Genomic DNA, 26,934 nt, shown 5'->3' with positions numbered 1-26,934 from the left:
ATGGTCAATAACATATTTTTGAAGTTTTCGCCTAAAACCGAGAGGCGAAGCCGAGAAAAATTTCAAATCCCTATGCAGGTCATTCCACATCTTCGACATTCTAATCTGAAATGAATTATTATATTTATATACTTAAATTAAACCGGGGATATAATAATTGTGGGTTCCAGCTGTAATGATTAAAATTAAAATTATCTACAATATATTCAGGAAAGCCATTTACCTACCATAGTTTTGTAAAAGAACAGTAAAATCCTGACATTAATATAATTTTGAAACGAACACCCAAGAAATTGTAATACATAAGGAGAAATACTGGGCCGCAGTCTCAGTCCATACACAAATCTTACTATTCTATTAAATATTTTAACAACTCTTTTAAATTCTACATTAGTAGTGCCAATAAATACCTCAGCAAAATAACCTCGAATTGAGATGTGATATACAATCTCCGGGGAATTGAATCAACAATCAGCCTTAGTTACAACCTTACGTCTTACAAATGGAACCAGGGAATGTAAAGAATGTATATTTTTCATGCAATTAAATATTAACATTTGATGTTAAGTACATTCCACTAAAATCTAAAGAACGATAGGTTTGTTCCAATAACATACTAAGGGCTTTATAATTCAAATAAGTTACATATTGCTGTGAAGAAAAACATGGAATGTTAAGAGCTATAAAAATCATTGAATGGTGTGATACACCAGGACATTGCATCTGACCAGATGTAGAAACTGTGAGAGACGAACTCAATAAATTTGACGAATAACCCATAATACAAATGTTAGAATACCGGGTAATAATTTCTTCGACAGATTCTTCAAATGGCTATATGGCAATGGTAAATAATAACACCTAATACAATTTTTATTCCCTGTGCAAAAACAAATGTAAAATGACTCTATATTTAATATTCTCTGATATAAGTAAAGCCACACCACCAGCTCTAGCCGGTCTTAGTCTATCACTTCTGCGTGGTTTCAACCATGTTTCGCACATACCAACAATATCAAGAAAATTCCCTTCGAGAATATTTCTAATTTCATTTATTTTTAATGTCATTATCAGGGCAAAGATTTCTATGCAAATTCATGTTTGTAGTCAGTAACTCAAATAACTTTTAACTATTTTCTTTTCGAATCAAAGAATTTGCTACAAAATAGCATCGATTTGTTGTTGTATATTTTGTTATAAACGCATAAATTGCACATATTTTGCATATTTCTCATATTTTTATTGCATATTTTGCATTTTTTTTTATTTTTCTAGCAAAAATTGTGTTTTGATTTCTTTGTATTACATATTTTTACAATAAATTTGATATTTACTTAAGAAAAAATAACTAGGCTCAATCTGTAAAACTATGAAATTAAATTTTAATTTAGTTCTAATCATTTTTTAAAATCTACACTACTATAGTGGGGCATTTGTGCCGATGACTTTTAACGTCCAAAAATATTGATCCTATACACACCTTCAAGTATCGGCTTAGAATCACTTAGAATCACAATCTGAGTCTCTCCATCTGTGTGTCCTTATAAACAAATAACCTGACATGACTTCCATACACATCTGTCTAACCCTAACCCCCATACAAAATATCCTTCAGAACGTCCATAATTCACTTAAAAACACACAATATAAACACTCTTTCGGATAATGAATTTTTCATCCAAAATTTTTATAATATAACGGAATTAAAGCAAATTCTACATAAATGCGCTAATTTTTAAATTAAATCATATTTTAAATTTCTTTTCTAATACAACAAGCAAAGATTTAAATATTTTAAATCTGTTACAATTGCAAGTTTTTTTCGCAGCATTATAAACACGATTTTCTATAATATTTAATAGCGCCTTAAAATATGCTTTAAAGATATTTAATAATTTCCAGGTATATATTTAAGGAAATTTAGATTTTCGGGATCCGTTGTATATATACGGCCAATTATGGACTTATTCAGAAAACTTTTCCTCTGTATGAATTCAATTGACATAAAACTTTTACTTGTAAAAGTTTGTAAAGATATTGTCCTTCTACCGGAAGTTATTAACAATTAATGCATTTTCCGGGAATATGTACATTTGTATGGGAGGTATATGAAAATGTGGACCGATTCCGCCCATTTTTAACAGGAATTAAGCTTTCATATGGAAACTATTGTGTGCTGATTGTTATGAAATTATATCGCATAGTTTTTGTGAAAGCTGTATTAGAATGTGTTAAAAAAGCTTAATTTTTTTGAAGTTTTTTAAATTTTGATTCATAACTCTATCCGATGTAAACCGATTTTGCTCATTTTTAATACCAAACTGCCTAGGACAATAGTGAATCTTTTGGCCGAATTTCATTAATTTATTTAGCATCGTTTTTACGTGAGCGTGTTCAAGAATATATATACTTTGTTGGGTCTCAGATGAATATTTCTTGGTGTTACAGACGGAATGACAAATTTATATATAACCTCTATCACCACTGATGGTGGTAGAGGGTTCAAAAATGCGAACCTAAATATGTGTCTCTTGAAGCATAAGAGATAACCGTTATCCGATTTGGCTAAAATTTTACACCAGTTTTAGACACTAACGAGCAAAATTCATATTTTTGGACACCTCTAATATACATATATACAGTAGCTCAATAAAGTCTACATACAGGAATTATAATACAATTTCTTTCACTGAAAGCAGTAAGTTTAAAAAAATTAAATATATTTGATAAAAAATAATTCATACTAAAATAAAACAAATACATCACGTCCAAAAATTCACCATTATTAGAATTATTGATTCTGAGCTAAATAAGGTAATTTTTTGAGAAAAGAGACGTAGCCTCTAAGCTATTTATCATTCGAAACTGCTCCCTCCTGCAACAAATGTGGACTTCTTCTCAGAATGTGCCTATTATCAAACTATAAGAAATAATATTTTTGGAAACATTCACCCCAAAAAACTTTTGGAAATACCAAATAAGGATAATATACATAAAATATGTTATTTTATTAAAAAACAAGTATTAAAGTATAGTCGGACATGGCCGACTATAATACCCTACACCATGGGAATATTTTAAAAATTATTTATTTTTCATAAAAAATTTGTTGAATTTTAGCTTAATTCCGATGTATTTAAGCAATTTATTGATGAAAACCTAAATTTCTAAAAGAAGCTTTATATGGGAGTTAGGGTCAATTATGGGCCGAGCCTCAAATGCTGAATTTCATAGCGATACTAATGGTTATAAGTAGGTTTTTGGACTTTCAAGATATTTTTTAAAGGGGGGTTTGTATGTGGGCTAGAGTCAAACGACGGCCGATCATTATAAAAATTGATATGGTCATTTATGCTTATATAAAACTTAGTTGTGCAAATTTGGTGAGATAGTAGTATATTTGACATAGTTATGAGTTAAAAACCCCAAATCGGAAGGTCATGTTGAATGGGGGCTAGGTGAAATAATGGACCGATTTTAACCATTTTCAATAGGCATCGCCCAAAAAACCGAAAAACTTGTATGGTCCAAATTTTATCCAACTATCTTTAAAATTGTGGGCCGTAGCTTGCGCACAAGGTTTACTTGGACAGCCAGCCAGCCGGACAGACGGACGGGCATGTCTTAATCGACTCAAAAAGTGATTCTGAGTCGATCGGTATACTTTAAGGTGTATGACCAATATTTTTATGCGTTACACTATAGTGGTGGTGATCCTTCATCATCATTCCTCTTCATCTTTTGGTTCTTGAGATTCTATAATTTACTTATAAATCTAACAAATAATAATAATAATAATAACATTTTCCTCTAAGTCAAACGTAATACAATTGATATACAAAATAATTAAAAGGTAAATTTTTGGGTTTTATGTTCAAAATATAATGAAACTTAAAAGTTCCGCCCTCCCAAAAGTTGGAGTAAGTGATGTTTTTGTTTGTTATTTCACTCAGAATCAATAACTCTAATAACGGTTATTTCAAAAATGTACCAAAAAAATCGACATGATGCATGTATTATTGTATATTTCGTTATTTAAAACATCCAAATATTGTTTTAAACAAAAGAAATATAATTATTACTATTGTATGTAGATTTTGTTGATTAATAAAATGTTAATTTTATATTTTTACGTTTTATGTACTACATATTTTTTAATTTTTTTTTTACAGATACCTGTAAACTACACTACATCCTAAGGTGTGGCAAATAGTTTTTGAAAATTTCAAATTCAATAAAAGTACATCTTTAAATAGTATATTTAAAACTAAATCTTCCATTTAATAAATCAACTAAAAATGACAGATTCAATGAAATTTGGTCCTGAATGGTTGCGAAACATGTCAGCCGATACAACTTCCTCCAATACAAATACAAGTGGTCAAATAAATCCTGCGGGAGTGTTTGGATCCGGTAACTCAGGGGGTGGTGGCATAGAGGGATCAACTGTAAACAATACAAACAGTGGTACGTCAAATCTAAATTCTAGCAGTTTACATAATAATGTAAATGCAGCAAATACTACAGCTTCACGTAACACATTTCCCGAATTTCGATATGGTAGAGAAGAAATGCTATTACTGTTTGATAGAAATTGCGGCATACCTGAAATTTTACCATCATATAAAAATCTTTTTGTGGAAAGAGTTCAATTTCCATTAGCTTTAGTGCCTAGCACAGATGAAGATATGTTGCAAGGATCTGCACCACCAACGGTAAGTAAAAAAACATTTCATCTTTTATTTCCATTTTTACAAATCAATTTTTGAATCACTGTTGGGAAAAGATTTAACTTATAGTTTTTTTTGTTACTCATTACTTTGATGTTTGGGAACTATGAAGAATCCTTGAATCTTAACAGAGAAAACAAAACAACTTTTAATTTGACAAACAATTTTGATTTTTTCATTAAACGGTAAACCCACCGTTTTTGTCTCGTCATTGTTTCTTAAAAATACATCCATTTATACAAAAGTATGTTTAAAAATATAATTTTTATTCATTAGCTGTTATGCATCCACACTAAAGTTTTGGCTGGATTTAGTCACCACTTATTAAATCCGAAGAAATAAAGGTCAAATATCGTTAGATGTACAAAGCAGATACCCAAATAATTTTACTTATTAAAATATCCACGTCTTCCTCTAATTAAAAAAAATTTCAGAATTTGTTAATGGTAAATGGAATATTGGAATAAATACGCTATATACAGAAAAAGTTGTTTTGGTGGATAATTTCTAAAAGTATAAAAAGAAATCAAAAAATCAATTCATCCATATTTTATATGAATCATGCTTTACGTGCATCGTTTGAGAGGTAAAAATAAAAATCTGTGATTAGTTAAATATACCATCAACAAATTATCTTGATATAAATTCGGTTAGAATGTACCGAAAGATGGCACTTTTGCAAATCTTATATACATAGGTTTACCTAAGTATGTAAAAGTTTGTTTTCTTATGATTTATTATGTACGTCTTATTAAGTAATTCATAATATGTTTTAAAATTGTTTTTTTTTTTTTTTTTTTGAGGATATACAGCCGATTACAGGTTTTGAAATAATATTAGTGATGGGAGTACTTATTATGTATATACGGATCAACAACAATATAATTTTGATAAAAAAAATGTTCATATGCCATTCTCTCGAACGTAGTAAACTACATCCGATTCCGTATTATATACGGATCTACAACCGATTTTACACATCTAAAACATAAAATCGATTTTTGATAATAAATTAAATTGATTACAGATTTTTATTTTACCTAATCGTAAAGTTAGTAAAGGATCTACAAAGGTTTTAGAGTTTTAAAATAAAAACAAGTAAGAGTGCTATATTCGGCTGTGCCGAATCTTATATACCCTTCACCATAGTGTATTTAATAAATATCAATTTCATAAAATTTATTTTTATTTCATTTTCCCGACTATTTCATTATTATAGCAATAGCAAAACAAAATGAACAACAACAACGCTAAACGAAATCACCACACAAAAAACAAAATACACAAGGCAGTAAAACCAACAGCACACAGTGGTAAAGGAAAAAAAAGAGGGAAATAATTCGGTAACTTCTAAACGGTTTATCCGATTTTAATGAAATTTGGTATGCACAAAGAGGAGGTATTGTCGAGTTTAGGTTTTGAACTTGGACCTTATAGGCCAACCAGGGGCCCGGCGGGGGGTCCTCAAATTAGGACACATCGGCTATGTTAAATTTTTAAAACGATCCTATTTCTTCATTTGAGTTCCGATTTAAAAAAAATTTCGTATATAGAATCTCCTCATCGAGCACTATAAAAAATGTCGTAGCAGTAAATTATCTCTTATAGTTTAGGAGATATTCGCATTTGAAAATTAAAATTTTAAAATTTTTACCGTCCATACTTTAGTTTTTTGATAATAGCGGGTCCAAATATTCCCGATTTTCGCCATTTTTTTGTTATTCGCTTAACAACAAGTTTATATATCAAGCAGTGAAAGAATTATGTAAAAATCATGACTGAGTCCAAAGTTATAGGCATTTTAATTTAAAAAATTAAAAAAAAAGCGATTTTATGCCATTTTTTTGGAAAAAAAGTATCTTTTTCTTTTTAAGTTATCTAAAAAGTTTCTAAGAAGATGTATATAGAATTTATACTTTTTGGAAAGCTGACTTTACATAAAATACGATAAATGAAACAAAACCTAAAAATTTTTGATACCGAGGGGACCAGGTCCATCCAAAAAAACCCTATTTTTTATGGAAAATTCAATTTTGAGCAAAAATTCTCAAATCGCATAGTCGATATCAAATTATAGTGACCTGTTTTATATGACCCAATATGTTCTTAATCATTTTGTAACGGGTTTCGATAACCCCGCCCCTGGTATGGATATAATAGGAAAAAAACCAAAAAATCCCATTTTGGGATTTTTTAAATCTTTTTTGGGAATTCCGGGATTTCTAATAGGAAAATTCGAAATTTTTATTTAATTTTGGATTTTGAGTAAAAAATCTACCTAACTGTAAAATTTCATCAAAAAATATTCATAAATTTATTGCAATTTGAAAAATTTGTATTTTCGCAAAAACTGAATAAAAAACATTTTTTAATTTTTTTTTTTTAAAAAGTATTCCGCGAATTTTTTAATTTTGATATATAACATGCCTACCTAATGTTTTTTAAGTGACAAATTAATTAGGGAAAACTCAACATCTTTTAGAAAATTTACCTAGCACTATTATTTTCATCCATATATGTAACAAATTTAAAAGTTAACCTTATGGATGAAAATAATAGTACTAGGTAAATTCTCTAAAAGATGTTGAGTTTTCCCTAATTAATTTGTCACTTAAAAAACATTAGGTAGGCATGTTATATATCAATGGAAAGGTAATTTTGTCTATTTTTCAAAACTGTATATAATTTTTGAAAATTAAAAAATTCGCGGAATACTTTTTTTAAAAAAAATTAAAAAATGTTTTTTATTCAGTTTTTGCGAAGATACAAATTTTTCAAATTGCAATAAAAATTTTATTTATGAATATTTTTTGATGAAATTTTACAGTTAGGTAGATTTTTTTACTCAAAATCCAAAATTAAATAAAAATTTCGAATTTTCTTATTAGAAATCCCGGAATTCCCAAAAAAGTTTTAAAAAATCCCAAAAATGGGATTTTTTGGTTTTTTGCCTATTATATCCATACCAGGGTCGGGGTTATCGAAACCCGTTACAAAATGATTAAGAACATATTGGGTCATATAAAACAGGTCCCTATAATTTGATATCGACTATGCGATTTGAGAATTTTTGCTCAAAATTGAATTTTCCATAAAAAATAGTGTTTTTTTGGATGGACCTGGTCCCAGTATCAAAAATTTTTAGGTTTTGTTTCATTTATCGTATTTTATGTAAAGTCAGCTTTCCAAAAAGTATAAATTCTATATACATCTTCTTAGAAACTTTTTAGATAACTTAAAAAGAAAAAGATACTTTTTTCCCCAAAAAATTGCAAAAAATCGCCTTTTTTAATTTTTTAAATTAAAATGCCTATAACTTTGGACTCAGTCATGATTTTTACATAATTCTTTCACTGCTTGATATGTAAACTTGTTGTTAAGCGAATAAAAAAAAATGGCGAAAATCGGGAATATTTGGACCCGCTATTATGAAAAAACTAAAGTAAGGACGGTAAAAATTTTAAAATTTTAATTTTCAAATGCGAATATCTCGTAAACTGTAAGAGATAATTTACTGCTACATTTTTTATAGTGCTCGATGAGGAGATTCTATATACGAAATTTTTTTTAAATCGGAACTCAACTGAAGAAATAGGATCGTTTTAAAAATTTAACATAGCCGAGGTGTCCTAATTTGAGGACCCTCCGCCGGGCCCTTGGTTGGCCTATAAGGTCCAAATTCAAAACCTAAACTCGACAATACCTCCTCTTTGTGCATACCAAATTTCATCAAAATCGGATTAACCGTTTAGAAGTTACCGAATTATTTCCCTTTTTTTTTCCTATACCACTGTGCAACAGACATCCAAACATACGAAACTGAATGTACCAGGAAATAAAAACAATATACACAAGACAATGAAACACACAGCCATCCAAACATACGAAACGAAATACTCAATGAATAAGCAGTGTTGTTGTTGCTTACATCAAAGCATGAAAAAAATTGTCTTTTTATGATTTTTGCTCATATCTCCGGTATTTATGGACCGATTCTGCTGATTTTAAATAGCGATCTTCTCGGAGGCATGTCTAATAGAATTATTGAAGATTCGGAAATTAGAAATTAGAAATTACAAACGGAATGAGAAACTTATATATACCCTTCTCACGACGGTGAAGGGTATAATAAATGTTTGATTGAAAATGTATTTAAATAATAATTCTCATACACTTTCTTGATCTTTAGCATTATAAATGTAACAAAAAGTGGACGGAAAAATGTCATTGCATTTCTATAAGATCACAACAGGCCCGAAGTTAGTGGTATAGATGTCTTTATTCGGATTTGATGTATTAAACATTCTCTTCCTCAAACTAACCTAACCTTCCACGATAGAACAATTGTCATGCTAAATATTATAAAGACCAAAAAGTTGGTTCCAAAAATACACTGTATGTTAACAAATTTCTTGAAAATCGGTTCCTGTTTTTTACATTTAGCCTAGAAATTTCGTGTTATAGCTGTTATTATATATATCTTATTATATTTTATACGTTTTGAAAATGTAATGTGTCGTACTGTTCATTCCACAACATTCATTATAACAGATTTCATGAAAATCGGATCAGCTGTTTTTTGTACGCCTGAAAGAAAATTTGGTATAATATGTAATTGTTTAACAAAAAGTTCTCGTGACATCGGATCAATATATTTTATATAGCCTATAGTTCTTTGCAATCTTTAGGTAAATCGGTATAGTAGTTGTTGCATATTGTGATTGCAAAATTGGTGTAATAATATTCTTACAAAAAGTGGGCGTAAAAAGGGGCGTGTCATCCAATCAAGATCTTATATAGCCTATTGTTCCTTTTGGGGTTAGACCTATTAGCGGTCCAAATTTCATGTAAATCTAGCCTATTTTTAATGATATTCCACTATGTAAATGTATATTGTACAGCCATTTCCCCTAAGTTTTTATAAAATATTTAATTGGTATAACTCATTTGTTGCAAAAAATCTTTTATATAACCTTATTGCATTTCGCTCCTATTATGTTTTACTGTCATTTTTAGGCTAATAATATTATCTTTATTTTCACCAATTTATAGAATCCTAATCAGTGTGTGCAAAACTTCAAGTCTAACTATTAAAAATAAGAAAATTATAATTAAAAAAATTATAAATATATGTTATATTTTTCTACTAAATAATGTACCAATAATATTTTTGTATTATAAGTATATTTAATTGTAGACTAGCCAATTAGGCCCTATCGGCTTACGGCCATTGTTTTTGAATAAATAAATAAATAAAATAAATCAGATCAGGGCGAACTATTAGAAGTAGGCATGATAGTAGGCAGATATTACAAAAATAATTAAATCTGGGAAACTATTAATTACAATTACAGTATTGTACTGTATATACATATACTAAATTCATGTATGTATACTAAAATTCATATATGTATGTATCATAGACACTATAACAGCTAAAGTTTAAACTTAACATGAGAAACGGGACTTTCATATATGTAAATTCATATATGTATCATAGACACTATAACAGCTAAAGTTTAAACTTAACGTGAGAAACGGGACTTTTGGTACTATTCGTTAAAAAATCGGCGGACTACCAGTTGTGGATATCACCCAAAGTAAGTCATTACTCTAATTCATATATCTGGGAAATTATAACACTTACAATCTACATTTTTTTAAATAAATCACCATTTGGCAACTTTTCATAATTATCTTCGAATTTTTGCCACGGCCTACTCACACTTGCTAATTATTGCAGATATCATGAAGAAATTTTTTAAAAATTTGCTTCAATTTATTGTAATTATCACAAATAGTTCATGCATGATCCCATTTTAGCCATTACATATTTAATAACGGTATCAAATATATATTTTTTTGACATTAGTGCTTATTCAAAAAACTGAAGAATTGTTCGAAAAAACGAAGAATTCGCTTTTTCAAACAATTTCTCTGGTGGAAATTGAACACACAACCCCCAGACAGACATACAGATTTTTATACAATGCGGTAGCTGCGGGTCCAATTATATATTTTTAGCTTCAATATTATAGAAAATTCGAAAAGTATTTGTAAAATTTTCGTTCAATCAGGATACTGAGTGTTTAATTTTATGTTTATGTATTCAGTATTATAGAAAATTAAAAAAGTACCAGTTCATGTTTCTAAGTTCAATATTATTGAAAATTCAAAAAGTACCAGTTAAAGAATGAAAAAGTACACTTAATCCGGGTTCTACATGCTTAATTTCATGTTTCCAGGATCAATATTATAGAAAATTCAAAAAGTACCTTTTGAAGAACGAAAAAGTGCCAAAAAGTCCTCTTTTATTTGTTCTCACTTACTCCGACCTCTACGTGCTTAATTTTATGTTTCTAGGTTCAATATTATAGAAAATTCAAAAAATACCTTTTGAAGAACAAAAAGGTACCAAAAAGTCCCCTTTTATAGATTATCATTTATTCCGGGCTCTAAATGTTTAATTTCATGTTTCTAGGTTTAATTTTAAAGAAAACTCAAAAAAATACCTGTGTAGAATGAAAAAGTACCGAAAAATCCCTTTATTATTAATTTCATGATTCTATTTCAATATCATAAAAACACAAAAAGTACCAGTTGGAGAATGAAAAACTACAAAAAAATATCACTAGCTACCGGGGTTCCAAATAACAACACATTAGCATATTAAGTGTTTCCAAATCTAAAAATTTTATCTAAATTGGATCATTTTGTTTAAATAAAATCCCTCTTTACCCCTTTTGGCACTTTTTTCTTCCCCATTATTGAAATAAAAATTATATTCCAAAAGTTGCAAGTGGGAGCCCATTATGTATTTGTGTAAGTTAATAAATCAAAAACAAGTTTTTATGAAAAAAGTACCAAAATTAGGTACAATTTTCACCCTTAAACGTCAGAATATCCAAAAAATTACCAACTCCATATTTTTATTTTTTCGTTAAGTTATGAAGGAGTCAAAAATATTTGTTAAATTGGCACTGGTTTAAAAGATACATGGGGTGCAAAAAAAGTACCAAAGTACAGTTTTTACCCGTTTATTTCCTAAAGGGACCATATTTAAAAAGGAACAGACACCTGTCCGGTTATTTTTTAAATGAACGTGGATAAGCTTGAAACTATTTTTGTATCTTTTCTAGTTTAGGAGATATGATGTTACTGAATTTACCCGTTTTTACCCCCTTAACAGTTGTGATTTGGTCAAATGATTGTTATTTTTTACGTTTACACCAAAATATCGATCTTACACCGAAAGTAATACAAATATTTTAAATTTGATGAATTTATATGAAAGACTTTAGAATGACGCATGTTTTGTACCACTTTTTTTCCTTTTTATACCCTTTACCTTTGTAAGAAGGGAATGAATGCCGAAGTGCTTTACGTGAGTACCTGTCGTGTTCAATGAAGAAATCAGGTGGCAATTTCTGTACATGGCTAAAGCCGGTCCATGCACAAGCACTTTGCTCAAGTGTTCGAGCTATCTAATTTCTTGCCATAGTAGTCCCGTTGAGGAAGAACAGGTGTCATAAGCAAGCTCAATCTAACCCTGACAAGTTAAAACCTTATATGTCGCTCAACCACACTACTGAGATGGCTCTGTTGATTCGGCAACAGCACCTAGGAGACGTAATTGGTAGTCCGAAACAGGGATCATTTTAATAGACAAGACTTATTTCAGTGGCCACAAAGACCCACTGTGTTTTAGAGTAAACTCCAACATACTCAACCATGAAAGGAAAATTGCCGATAAATTAAAGAAAGGTCAATGACGGTTTACACCACAACTCCTCCTCCGTCCTGCCAAAACATCATTCAGCACATCATAAGCGATCAAATCACTCCATCCGTCAAATCCGTCAAAACATCAGAACATCAGAAACTCCACATCCCATATATCCAATCTTTGCATTATCAGCTCAAATCCAACATTTTATTAATCCACAGTCATGCTCTGTAGCTTGTACCGCTCCTAGCATCTGGGACACAGAAACAGAAATGTATCTTGAAAATTATATTTCACCGTGTATCGCTCTTTTAACCAAGCACCCCCCTTCCTACGATTTCAACCACAGCCACTACGTGAATCCCGAAAGAACCTCAACCAACTGACCAGCCAGGACAAGTCCTGTGGGCAACTGGACACCCGTAGTACCAGATTATGCTCTGGTTAGACCTATTTTCAATTCATGCAAGGACTAGGCCAGGCAGTGAATTATAAACACCAATTTATAGTCCCTGCAGACTAGAGGTATTGGTAGCACCTATCTACCCCCGGATTGCAATACACCAAGATGCGGTCTATCATCAAGGAAACATGCCCAGGGGGCTGTAAGAAAGGAATATATAAGTTTGTCATTCCGTTTTAAATTTCTAAAATATTATTTTCCGACCCTATATTTTAGATCCTTATAGATACCGGAGACGATTTAGCCATGTCCGTCTGTCTGTCTGTCCGTATGTATGTTGAAATCAGTTTTCAGAAGACCCCAGATATCTGCGAGATCCGAATCTTTAATAATTCTATCAGACATACGGTCGAATAGAACGCCAGTGAAAATCAGCAAATTCGGTCCATAAATAAGGAAGATATGAGCAAAAATCTGAGACAACCTCTGGAAATTTCATCAAAAATTTACATTTTTCGTTCATGCACAGACAAAACGATAAGGGCCAATCTTTAGGTGAAAGATTAGCGATTAAATTAAAATTAATCCTCGAAAGATGTTTTTGAGTACTTAATTAGTTAATTTTGTTTGCAAGTTTAAGCACCCAATGGAGGTGGTTTAATCTTAAGCACGAAATGCAAAAGTGTAAACAGCTGATGCAAAAAAATTAATAAAATTTTTATAAATATAAACATTAAAATGTTCTATTTATTGATTAGTATAAATTAAGGACACTTCAAAATACATTTTTTTGTTTTTAATTTAAGTTTTCATTAATTTTCATATTAAATTTACAATTGCCTTCTTCTTTCTATAAAATGTGCATTGTTTTGATAACAAACAGTGAAGTTTTCTGTTGTTTTGTATGGCAACACTGCGGAGTTTAATCTTGTACTCAAAAACATCAAAGGGGATTAATATAAGATTAAATTTATTTTTAGATTAACTAATCTGATTATTAATTGGCATTTGATTACCATCTCAAAAACCCGCTCTAAACAAACAAAACACATAACCATACGGTAAATTTTGTTATTGTTTTACTTCTTTATAAAAAAAGAAAGCAGGAACAACAATAATGAAAGAAGCAATGTGTTGTTGTTACTGGCTAGAAACTTCAGTTTGTAGAGCCCGGTTTAAGTGAGAACCTATAAAAGGGGACTTTTTCGTTCTACAAAAGGAACCTAGAAACATGAAAGACCATGATTCGGTGAAAACCTATAAAAGTGGACTTTTTGGTACTTTTTCGTTCTACAAAAGGTACTTTTTGAATTTTCTATAATAATGAACCTAGAAACATGAAATTTAGCATGATTAGGCGAGAACCTATAACAGGGGACTTGTTGGTACTTTTTAAATTTTCTATAATATTGAACCTAGAAACATGAAATTAAGTATGTAGAGCGAGAACACATAAAAGGGAACTTTTTGGTACTTTTTGTTCTCGAATAGGTACTTTTTGAATTTTCCATAATGTTAAACCTAGAAACATGAAATTTAGCATGTAGGGCCTTGATTAGGTGAGAATCTATAAAAGGGAACTTTTTGGTATTTTTTCGTTCTACAAAAGGTACTTTTTGAATTTTCTTTCTAAATTTTATACGCTATCGTAACTTATTATTTTTTTACAGAGTCATTAAGTTTGGATTACCCACATTACTATGTTCTAAATTCTCTTTTACACATTCTATTGAATTCTATTTGAACAATCTTTTTTAGTTAGAATAGCTAGATATTGGAATTATTTACCTCTAGAACTAAGAGTATTCTCCCATTCCAATAATGCTTCCGGCTCAAACTCATGAGCTTTCTCGCCTCTAACTAACTTGTTACGAGTTTTTCTATACCATAATTTTTAATTATTTTTTTCGAATAATTTGTCCATACTTTATCACTGCTGGGATCTGTCTTTTTAAATTCTAATACTACATTGTTTATTACCATTGGTTTGGGAACCAATATCATAATGGAGCGCATTTATAAATTTATAAAATAAATTACCATTATAATATTTATATTTATAATTTTTTATTTAGGATTACTGCCTTGTAATATATAAATATTTATTGGCCAATAGTGGCTTTTTATATTACTATGAATAAAATTAAAATAAAAAAAATAAATTTTCTATAATATTGAACCTTGAAAGATGAATGCATATAGGTCTTTTTGGTACTTTTTCGTTCTACAAAAGGTACTTTTTGAATTGTCTATAATATTGAACCTAGAAACATGGGCTCGGATTAGGACTTTCTGTTTTTCTGTAATAATTGTAGTTACTAACTACTTTTTTTAACACATCATGGAGAAGGGTATATAAGATTCGGCACAGCCGAATATAGAACTCTTGTTTAAATTCAATTTCTTTTTAGATTTTTTGTCTAAGCGAGTCAAATATTTATTTATTTATTTACAAAGTATATAAACATAATTAATTATGTTTATAAAAAAAAGGTCACAAAAGTCATAGTAAATTTATTAGAGTATTAAATATACCACCAATAGTGAAAACCGCATCTGTGTAATTTTGTTTGCTTTGTTTATCAAAATATTACACCCTGTTACAACAAACCAAATAAAATTACACTATTTGTGCCCGTGTTATTGTTATCACTCCAATTTTAAAAAGGCTGAGTAAAGTTATAGAATTTATTACAAATCAATGAATGAAATTCTGAATATTTTAACAACACAAGACCATAATTAATGTTAGTACATATTACGATTTTTTACAACATAATTGTTGTTAGAACCTGACATTTTTTAAATGCTAATAGTCCGAAGACATCAACATTTTTTGTGGGTTATTGGTTCCATAAAAAACATCATTAGACTGAATTTTCGCTTCGGATTGTCCTGATTCATAAATCAGAACTCAATTACAATCAGCGATATTAGTATCAACCAAATGTTTTATACCCCGGATTAAAACTTTGAGCTATAGTGGTACTGTTATAAAATCTTTTAAATCTTATTAATCTTATGATATACTGAAAAGTGTAAACATTATATTGCAGTATTAAATTTTTAAATCAAACAAATATATGGAATATTTAAAACATACTCTTTTAGTCTGATTACCCAGATTTTTATTCTCGGTTATCCGACAAACCTTAAAACTTTGTTATTTATAAAAACAACTTAATATTCTTATATTAAAAAAAAATTAAATAAACATATTTATGTATTAAATGATCATTCTAGCAAAGGCCGGGATGGCTCCAACGATCACCAGTTGGTTTCAGCACAACAACTCGTGGTACTGGTAGGGTCGGATGTATGGAGAGAGGTCGTATGCGTGGAAAATCTATTTATCATCCTGTTTTCCAAAGACCAAATGCCATGTTTGATGATGACCAGCGTTCGTCTACAATCAAGGTAATTTAGTGTTAAATATAGTGTTAATGTCTTCAATTCGCGATTTATTTATTTTTGTTGAAACATTGATTATTTAATGGAATACTGATAGTAGGTTACCGAAACACTTAATATTTAATTTATTTCGTTTTGTAAAATTTTGTCCGAAAAACTCGAAAATTTTCACAAACGTTTTTCTTAAATATTTATTTATTTTATTCAAATAATATGCTTTTTTATCTGCTGCTAGCACATACACATACATACAGTATTGTTGGTACTTTGTACACTTCTAATGCAATAAAAATAAAAGTAATAAAGAAAATCCAAAATTTTTTCTGTCGTTAAAAGCAAAAAACAGGCAAAAATATATAACTCGCATGTACTCAATTTTGCACCAAACAAAAAAAAAAAAAAAAAAATTGGAAAAAAGTTTTTTTTTTTTTTTTTTTAATATATGTTCCAAAATCCGTTATTACGTTCGTTTGGATATATTTTCTAAAAAATATTCATTTACTTGATTTCGAAAACTCTCCCTCTCGTGCTCAATTCGCTGCTAAAGCTCGCCCAAATTGGTAGGAGTTAATCGGTATTGTTTCCACCGCTCCTTCAGGATTCACCAAAAATTCTCTATGGGATTGGTTTCGTGGCATTGAACTGGATACTACAGCAATAAGAAATTATGTTTTGAACACCATTCATTACTATTTTTGATGTGTGTTTTGAATACTCACATCGCAGTGACATTACTTCTTCCCTAGAATAGGCGTTATTATATACACAGTCAAAGGATGAATCTGAAATTTATGTATATATTATTACGTATTGAGGTCGGAACTTTGATTTAGATACTATTTCGGTAGGAAATTTTGCTGGGCTATTTTTTATGAGTGCTTTAAATCGACATTCTGCTGAAAAATAACTCCTTCGATAGAGTTGTCGCTCTTATTTAGAAAATCGGGATAATAAGTCTATAAAATCGGGATGATGAGTCTTCAAAATACGCAGATAGACTTTTTTCGTTGTTATTTTCCCGATTCTTTCAAAATTGGTGACACCATCCTATGGAGAGAATTCAAAGGTAGCATGTAAAGGAAAAACAGTAATGACATGGGGTTGCTTTATATGGTGCCATCTTGGACCAATGCAAAGAATCGATGAAATGATGCGTAAAGAAGACCATTTGCGTATTTTTCAGATGTATCATTCCAATTTTGTAGTCCCATCATCACGATTTTATATTTAAAAGTGGTATTCCTGCAGATGAAGTAATTTTTCAACGGGATGGCGACCCAATGTATAAGTCATAAATTGTAAAGATTGGTTTTTCTGGAAAATTTTTTCACTAAAGCTGTTAGCACTCAAAGTTCCGAACTCAATCCAATTGAGAATTTCTGGTCAATCGTATTGTGTCGGATGGGACAATAACGATTAAGTCCAGTCAATTTGGGAGAACTTTGGCAGCGGATTGAGAACACTCCAAGTTAAGCTAACGAAATTTTAGCAAAAATTTATTTAATTTACGTAATCAAACTCTTTCAAAATTCAATTATTACCTAAAGTTTTTGTGGAGAGCAATATTGAGTACATGCGAGTTATTTTCGTTTTGCCTAGTTTTTACATAGAATTCGCTGCTTTTTGTTTTGATTTTCAATTAATTTTGTTACATAATAAAAATAAATTAAATGCCACTTTTGGATTTCCAATATTAGTTTAATTTTTATTCCACTAGAAGTATACAACTGCTTTTACCTTTTTGCTTAACTAAAACTATGAGAACATAAACAAGCAAAGTCAAACAGCAAAGCCAAACTCAAAACAAACTCATTACTAGCTGCAGTGGTTCAGTGAAATGTTTTCTGCTTACATACAGTCAGTCACAGCGATTAATTTGAAACAATCACTACTGCTTGCAGCATTTCAGTACTTCTATTTTTCTTTGTGCTTTCGCTGTACTTCTTCGCTGCGATATTTTACTTTGTACCAGAAGTGTGTGAAGGTGGTTTTGATTTGTTATTGTAGAATGTTGAAAAATTTTTCCGTTATTGTTTTTGCGTTGGTTTTTTGATAAACAAGTTGTTTTTATGGGAAATAACCGTTTTAGTGTTTTTGTTAAATGATTGTATGCATGTAGATACGCTCGTATGTTTGTATGTATGTATGTATGTATGTATGTATGTATGTATGTATGTATGTATGTATGTATGTATGTATGTATGTATGTATGTATGTATGTATGTATGTATGTATGTATGTATGTATGTATGTATGTATGTATGTATGTATGTATGTATGTATGTATGTATGTATGTATGTATGTATGTACGTATGTAGGTATGTATGTATGTATGTATGTATGTATGTATGTATGTATGTATGTATGTATGTTTGTATGCATGTATGTATATATACATATATATGTATGTACGTATCTACATGCATAAAATCATTTAACAAAAACCTTAAAACGGTTTTTGTCCACAAAAAAAACAACTTGTTTATCAAAAATACAACTCAAAAACAATAACGGTACAAAGTGAAAGAGCGTAGCGAAGAAGTACAGCAAAAGCACAAAGAAAAATGGAAGTGCTAAATGCTGCAAGCAGTAGTGATTATTTCAAATTAATCGCTGTGACTGACTGCGTAAACAGAAAATATTTCACTGGATCATTGCAGATAATGAGTTTGTTTTCGTTTTATTTGCTTTGCTTTCTGCTTTTGCTTTGGATACAGTCGCTGAAAAACTTTAAGCAAAGCAGATATTTTGGTGCTTTTGCTAATTTTAAGCAAGCAATACAAACCTTGATAAAAAGTACCAACATGTACTCATTTTTGATCTCTACTATATATATACATAAGTGTAAAAGACCTCATTTTATATTACTACAGCGAAAAAACTGTTAAGTGATTATTAAATAAGCAATTTAAAAAAAAATATTAAATTTTTTACTTTATGATTTTGCTGTATAACATCTAAAATTAAAATTAATTTACTTTTTTGTCGGACAAAATATAGTATAAATTTTATATATCATTATTAAAAATGTTTGTATATCAATTAAGGCATTTTTTAACATTATAATTCGGAATCGCCTTCCATTCTCTTAGATTTTCCTTTATATTATTATTTTCAAAATAAATACATGTCTTAATTAATCTATTGGATTTAGGGCGGAGCACAATGCTATATTTGGGAAAAGTAAATTTTTCGACAATTAATTTCAAGAAATCTAATGATGCAATTCAATTTAAAAGGAAGAAAAAATATTTAAATTACATTTGTGTAGTTTAACTGCCTCATTCATAAACTTTTACCAAAGGTTTATAGAACAAATTTTGTATGAAAATTTGATTTATAAAACTTTGATAAAAGTTTATGAATAAGACCCTAAGAGATTTGGGTAAATCAATGCTCTAAATAATTCATCATTTGCAGTTTTCATTAAAGTAAAAAAATGTTAGCTCTGTCTACCTCCTTGATATTACTACTAATACATGAAATGTTAGAAAGTATTCTTTAATTTTATGAAAGGACCCAAAATAATTGCCGGATTTTTAATTAATAAGAAACAAATGTTTTAATAATTGTTATTTACGGAAATAAAAAAATTAAATTTGCATAATAATTTCTTTAAGATCAATATTTTTTAATCGAATTCTAATAGTTATGAATGAGTAATATAATAAAAATATTTCATATCTCTCAACTAAAACTGTGTCCAAAAAATATTTTTATGGTTATGATTTTATGGTTAATTATTTTTCCATCTTTCATTAATATTTTAAGTAGCGCAAAAATATTTATTGAAATATAAAACTTATAACCATAAAACGTATAACTATTATGACTATGATTTTATTTAGTTATTTTTTATTTTATTTAACAATATTCAATAACCTAGCCTAGTTATGTGAAAACTTTTAGTAGTTTTTGCTATCGCTGAACAAAATTAAATTTATTTATTTATTATTCTTTATTTTGTCATTAATAAATTTTTACATTTGGCTTAGTACAGTAAAGAGTTTAGGAACTACGTTCATTTTCTACTTAGTAATTATTTCAAAATTTAATGTATACGAAAATGCTTTAATATTTATTAAAGGAAGGTAAAAATTTAACAAAAACATTTTTAAAGCTGGGTGTAGATTAAAAACTTAAACTATGTGTAAAAAAACAAAAATTAAGATTGTATCAGATCGTTTGAGCGATTATACTGGGAATATTGACATCTTGTTTGGAAATTGTGAGTTAGTTTTTAAATTTTAACATGTACGAGATCAAGGTTAGCGAGAGTATGTTAACGTTGGGTTGAGTAATGCCAAGGTAGATTATAAATTAATTTTAATAGTTTATTATGAGCAATTTGGAGTTTATTTATATGACCATACTGGGGCGCAGGAAATAATAATGGGTGAAAAATTGATTTTACAATTAATTTTTTGTTGTTTTTGAAGTTCAGATTTCCCGTTTATACTTGGATACAGCATTCCAGTCATCACATTAATTTTGTTGAGCAAATATGAAATATGTTCATTAAAACAAAGTTTGCTGTCGAGGATTATGCCAAGATACTTAACTTTATTTCCTCAGGAGACGTTGTGGTTCATAAATTGAAGTGGGATTTGAGGTGTAAAGCAGTCCTTTCTCTTCCTTGTAAAGTAAATGACTTGTGCTTTTTCTGGATTTATCATTCCCAGGAAAAACTTACATTGAAAAGTAATGAGTTAAAAAGCTAATAAAATCTCTTTTCACTACTTCTTCATTACCGTTTTAAGTCATTATTTTAACACGGTGATGTCATTGGAGGCAAGTACTTCTACGCACGCTTACAAATAGGGAGTTAAAGAAGTACTTACAAATAGGGAGTTAAAGAAGTACTTGCAATTTCTCTTACAAAACAGTTGCTGAGTAAGTTATTTTGTTTTTTTAATAATAAAAATAGCCAGCTAGAATACGAACCATGGACTTCGGTTTATTAGTCAAATGTTCCACACACTGCACCACTGCTTAGCTATTTTATTGCGCGTCAAATAATGGTTTTCACAAACAAAAGTAATTTTGTTTTATTTTTTGTAAAACACAATTCTTAAAACGCAATTAAATAAAATGCGCAAACAAAATGACAAAGCCGAAAGTAAAGTACTTCTATATGAGATTATAAGAAAGTCATTACTAGAGTACTTCTAAGTAATGCAGACGGTAAGTAGTAGTCATTGAAAAGTAAGTGGTTATGAAAGTACAACCCATTACCGAGTTTTTGCTGGGATTATATTCCATTTGCTAAAATAGTTGTGCAGCTCAGTTAGCGCTTGTTACGGGAATTAACTCGAGCGTCCAGTTTTTATAAGATTATGAACAACAAATATATAAAAATTCAATTATTCAATTTTATTTATAATTTTAAATTTCTATTTTAAAATTGCCAAGAATAAGTAAATACATAAAAATTTATAATTAAATACAAATTACCCAATTTACGTACTTTCCTAGTATAAAAACAAAGCGCGACAAAATTTAATGAGTCGTCTTTTACAAATTTACTTTCGGTCAGAAAATTAATTATAACAATCGGGTATTATTTCAATTTTTACGAGTGGGAACCATGTTGGTCTACGATAATATAATGAGCGCCTTTAAATTCTTGGGAATTTTTGTTAATATTTTGACAGTTATTTACTCATTCAAGTAATACAAAGCCTTCAAAGCCAAAAAACATATTACTTAGCAATAAAAACCTAAGCATAAAGAAACTTAAATTTTCTTAACTAAATACATAACTAACTTTAAACATAGTTTATCCTAACTATAACGCAATGTAAAACAAAAGAACATTAAAAGAGCAAAAAATAAATATAGAAAATTTCAAAAGAGATCCAAATTAATAGCAACATTGATCAACAAAACGTGTAATCTATATATTTAAAAATGAACGTGTGTTTGTATGTTTGTATATTTGAAGTTTATAGACTACTAAACGTCTGAACCGATTTTCTTGAAATTTGCGCAGTATATTCCTGTATATCCGGAAGAGGTTATAGGCTACTTTTTATTTTGAAATTTCAAGTGGCCGAGGGGCCACGCCCATATTAAGAAAATATTAAATCAGTATATCTGAGATGATATAACAGTAAGAGTTCTCAAATTTTGTCGGAGCTACTTTAGAGTCAATAGATTATTTAGGATAAAAAGTATGCGGGCACCTACCATATAAATTAAATACACAAATTCGTTTATCTTGGAAACTATTTCAACCAGAATCTTAAAATTTTGCACGAAGAACTTTAACATCCATGTAAACATTTGGGGTCATAAATTGGCGGACTACCAATGAGGGGAGTGGTACCTCCCATACAAATTAGTTACAAAAATTCGTTTATATGGGAAACTAATAGAACTAAATTCTTCAAATTTTGCACGAAGAACTTTAATATTCATCAGAAAATTTTGGAGAAAAAAGGGCGGACTTTCATCTGGAGGGGTTTGGAGCCCCCAAATGAATTAAATAGAAAAATTCGTATATCTGAGAAACTATTAGGGGGCTAGAATCATCAAATTTTACATGAAGAACTTTAACATTCATCTGAACATTTAATAACGGGCGGACTATCAATAGGGTGCTTACCACCTCCTATATGAATTTATTTATTATTTATTTATTTATTTAATCAAGAAATATATAAAGCCTTAATAGGCCAATCCACCATATTACAAAGGCAAAATCCTGAATAAAATACTTATATGACTATGTAAATCACAAAATCTATTATAATATACAACAATATGCAAAAATTAATTAATAATAAAATAATATATATATTAATACACATAACTCATAAAAATTAATTAAATCAATGAAAATCTATTGGCTCCCCAACCAAAGATAAAGTAAAAACAAAATGTAATGGATAAAAAATGAATGTCCTTAAATGGTATCCAGTCAATAACATATTCGACAGCAACTTTCCGAGTATAAGTAAAAGAAACATATGTAAATGTTACATGAAATATGTAAGTGTTATAACTCTGTTCAATTCCTGAAAGTAAAATTATGATCATGGCTGAGCTCGTGGTTATTAAAAAGTACAAGTGTACTCATCCTACATATGTACAGTGTCTCTCATAATTATTCGAATTTGGGTAAACTATAAAAAGAAACCAAATTTAATAATATATTTTGTGTGCAAAATAAATAAATTAATTTGTTATATTGTCTAGATAGTCCTTATGTTCGATATCACGCTTTTTAAAACTTGAAAAATTTGCATTGACTTAAATTAATTGTGCTTTTTTAAAAAAAGTCCATGAAATTGCCTCACAAAAGTATACGAATTTTTCCTGTATTTCATATTTGATCATATTAAACGCAACACAAATTTTAGAATCGAATGGTTTTTATGCGTAATATTGTTTTAAGGGGTTACTATCCACGGAAAGGGTATATTTTTGGCCCATTTGGTCCACAATTTTGGGGAATTTGTATCCTCTTTTCATGTAATATCATTAAAATGGCGATTTTTGGCCATAATTGTAAATTTGTATCCTTTTTTCCAGAGATAAAACAAAAATTTGATATTGGGACTTAAAAGACCCCTTGGGGTATCTAAAAATAATATTTTTGTTACAAGAATCTGTATTTAAACGTTCCAAGATAAATTATTCGGATCATTCTTCTGTCGCTAATTCAATATATTGGAACTTAAGTCCATTTTTATAATACTAGGATCAACTATTTTCGGGGAAAGTTTTCTGGTATATATTCTTTTAGATATCAGCTTTTATACATTTTAAGTTTTCAATGTGTTGTGGAAGTGTACAACTCCAAAACATGCCTCGAAGAAGCACCATTCAAAATAGTAAAATCATTATTTTTATATACCAATGGCCTCCATGCTGCATGGCACGATATCATTATGATCACATCAAAAATGTTGATATGTGTTTAAATATTATTTACTATGATCAAATTAAAACCAAAATTTAGAACTTACAGTGTTATTGTAACGGGCAACATAAGCGTGAAAGTTACGAGTAGTAAAAACTGAAATCTACTATATAGGATGACGTTTTGTTAAGGCATGATTTGGGGTTGTATACCGCTATAATATATTGAAAATTTAAAATACATTAGTGCCAATATGTACATGAATATACACTAGACAACTTTGTCGGAAAATATGGTCCCTAGAGGTACGAAAAGGGACTTATGATCCAGATAATTCAATTAGAAACTGAAAAACGATACCAAAAATACATCTTGGAACGATTAAGTATGGACCCTTTAACAAAAAATATTATTTTTAGATATCCTATGGGTTCTATTACATTCCAATATTAAATTTTGGTTTTATCTCTGGAAAAAGGGTGAAAACATTACAAATATAGCCAAAAATCGCCATTTTAATGATATTACATGAAAAGAGGGTACAAATCCCTCAAAATTGTGGACCAAATGGGTCAAAAATATATCCATGCGGTTGATAGTAACCCCTTAAAACAATATTAAGCATAAAACCATGCGATTCTAAAATTTGTGTATCGTATAATATGATCAAATATGAAATACAGGAAAAATTCGCATACTTTTGTGAGGCAATTTCATGGACTTTTTTTAAAAAAGCACAATTAATTTAAGTCAAGGCAAATTTTTCAAGTTTTAAAAAGCGTGATATCAAACATAAGGACTATCTAGACAATATAACAAATTAATTTATTTATTTTGCACACAAAATATATTATTAAATTTGGTTTCTTTTCATAGTTTACCTAAATTCGAATACTTATGAGAGACACTGTATGTACATATGTATACGCAAATCATCACAGAATTGCAAATGAAACAAACTGTTATACCACTGGAAAAAAAGTTTTTGCCGCCATATTTACATTGGACTAATACCTCTATATTATAGAAATGTACATGTCAAAGTGATAACCGCCATGATCAATTTTAAAATCAGTGACTATTATTAACAAATGTATCTTAATTGTAGTGCAATTGATTTAATTTCTTGTTAAGCGAAAAAAAATAAAATATATAAAGTGAAGAAATTATGCATAACAAGAATAAAACCAACAGAAACAAAAAAATACAAAAGATAACTACCAAAATTTTCATTGATAAATTCTTCTCTTTTCTTTCCTTCTTATACATTTACAATAATAGAAAATAAGAGTGCTCAGAAAAAAGTGGAAGTTATTTAAATATATACAGTGTCTCTCATAAGTATTCGAATTTAGGTAAACTATGAAAAGAAACCAAATTTAATAATATATTTTGTGTGGGAAATAAATAAATTAATTTGTTATATTGTCTAGATAGTCCTTAGTTTTGATAACACGCCCCTTAAAACTTGAAAACTTTACATTTACTTAAATTAGTTGTGCTTTTTTTAAAAAAAGTCCATGAAACTACTTTACAAAAGTATGCGAATTTTTCCTGTATTTCATATTTGATCATATTATACGATACACAAATTCTAGAATCGCATGGTTTTATGCTTAATATTTTTTTAAGGGGTAACTATCCACCGCATGGATATATTTTTGACCCATTTGATCCACAATTTTGGGGGATTTGTACCCTCTTTTCATGTATTATCATTAAAATGTCGATTTTTGGCTATATTTGTAATGTTTTCACTCTTTTTCCAGAGATAAAACCAAAATTTAATATTGGAATTTAATAGAACCCATAGGGTATCTAAAAATAATATTTTTTGTTATAAGGATCTGTACTTAAACGTTCCAAGATGTATTTTTTGTATCGTTTTTCAGTTTCTAATTGAATTATCTTTCGTACCTCTAGGGACGATATTTTCCGACAAAGTTGTCTAGTGTATATTCATGTACATATTGGCACTAATATATTTTAAATTTTCAATATATTATAGCGGTATACAACCGCAAAACATGCCTTAATAAAACGTCATCCTATATAGTAGATTTCAGTTTTTACTACTCGTATCTTTCACGCTTATGTTGCCCGTTACAGTAACACTGTAAGTCCAAAATTTTGGTTTTAATTTGATCATAGTAAATAATATTTAAACACATATCAACATTCTTGAGTTAGATCATAATGATATCGTGCCATGCAGCATGGAGGCCATTGGTATATAAAAATAATGATTTTACTATTTTGAATGGTGTTTCTTCGAGGCATGTTTTGGAGTTGTACACTTCCACAACACATTGAAAACTTAAAGTGTATAAAAGCTGATATCTAAAAGAATATATACCAGAAAACTTTCCCCGAAAATAATTGATCCTAGTATTATAAAAATGCACTTAAGTTCCAATATATTGAATTAGCGACAGAAGAATGATCCGAATAATTTATCTTGGAACGTTTAAATACAGATTCTTGTAACAAAAAATACTATTTTTAGATACCCCAAGGGGTCTTATAAGTCCCAATATCAAATTTTTGTTTTATCTCTGGAAATAAGGAGAAAAATTTACAATTATGGCCAAAAATATCCATTTTAATGATACTACTTGAAAAAAGGTACAAATTCCCCAAATTGTGGACCAAATGGGCCAAAAATATATCCTTTCCGTGGATAGTAACCCCTTAAAACAATATTACGCATAAAAACCATTCGATTCTAAAATTTGTGTTGCGTATAATATGATCAAATATGAAATACAGGAAAAATTCGAATACTTTTGTGAGGCA

The 26,934-nt window shown here is 29.3% G+C and overlaps 1 protein-coding gene across 5 annotated transcripts in view; it reads left to right on the top strand.

Annotated features, from left to right (window-relative positions):
- The window catches only part of LOC119606795 (GIGYF family protein CG11148), a 118,269-nt gene that overhangs the window by 17,745 nt on the left and 73,590 nt on the right, over positions 1 to 26,934 (top strand). For 3 of the 5 annotated variants that reach the window (XM_037960387.1, XM_037960385.1, XM_037960388.1), the window contains exons 2-3: positions 4,173 to 4,715; positions 16,103 to 16,276. In XM_037960387.1, coding sequence (XP_037816315.1) covers positions 4,299 to 4,715; positions 16,103 to 16,276 — 591 coding nt within the window. In that variant the 5' untranslated portion in view covers positions 4,173 to 4,298. The remainder of the gene's footprint in view (positions 1 to 4,172; positions 4,716 to 16,102; positions 16,277 to 26,934) is intronic. The other 2 variants (XM_037960390.1, XM_037960389.1) reach the window with 2 other exon arrangements.

The sequence above is a fragment of the Lucilia sericata genome, unplaced genomic scaffold (assembly GCF_015586225.1).
Source record: "Lucilia sericata isolate MDLA Ls3-8-SP2 unplaced genomic scaffold, ASM1558622v1 Contig000623F_arrow, whole genome shotgun sequence".
Lineage (NCBI taxonomy): Eukaryota > Metazoa > Arthropoda > Insecta > Diptera > Calliphoridae > Lucilia > Lucilia sericata.
Note: the sequence above shows the minus strand (reverse complement) of the source record. Positions and strands in the feature narration are given on the sequence as shown.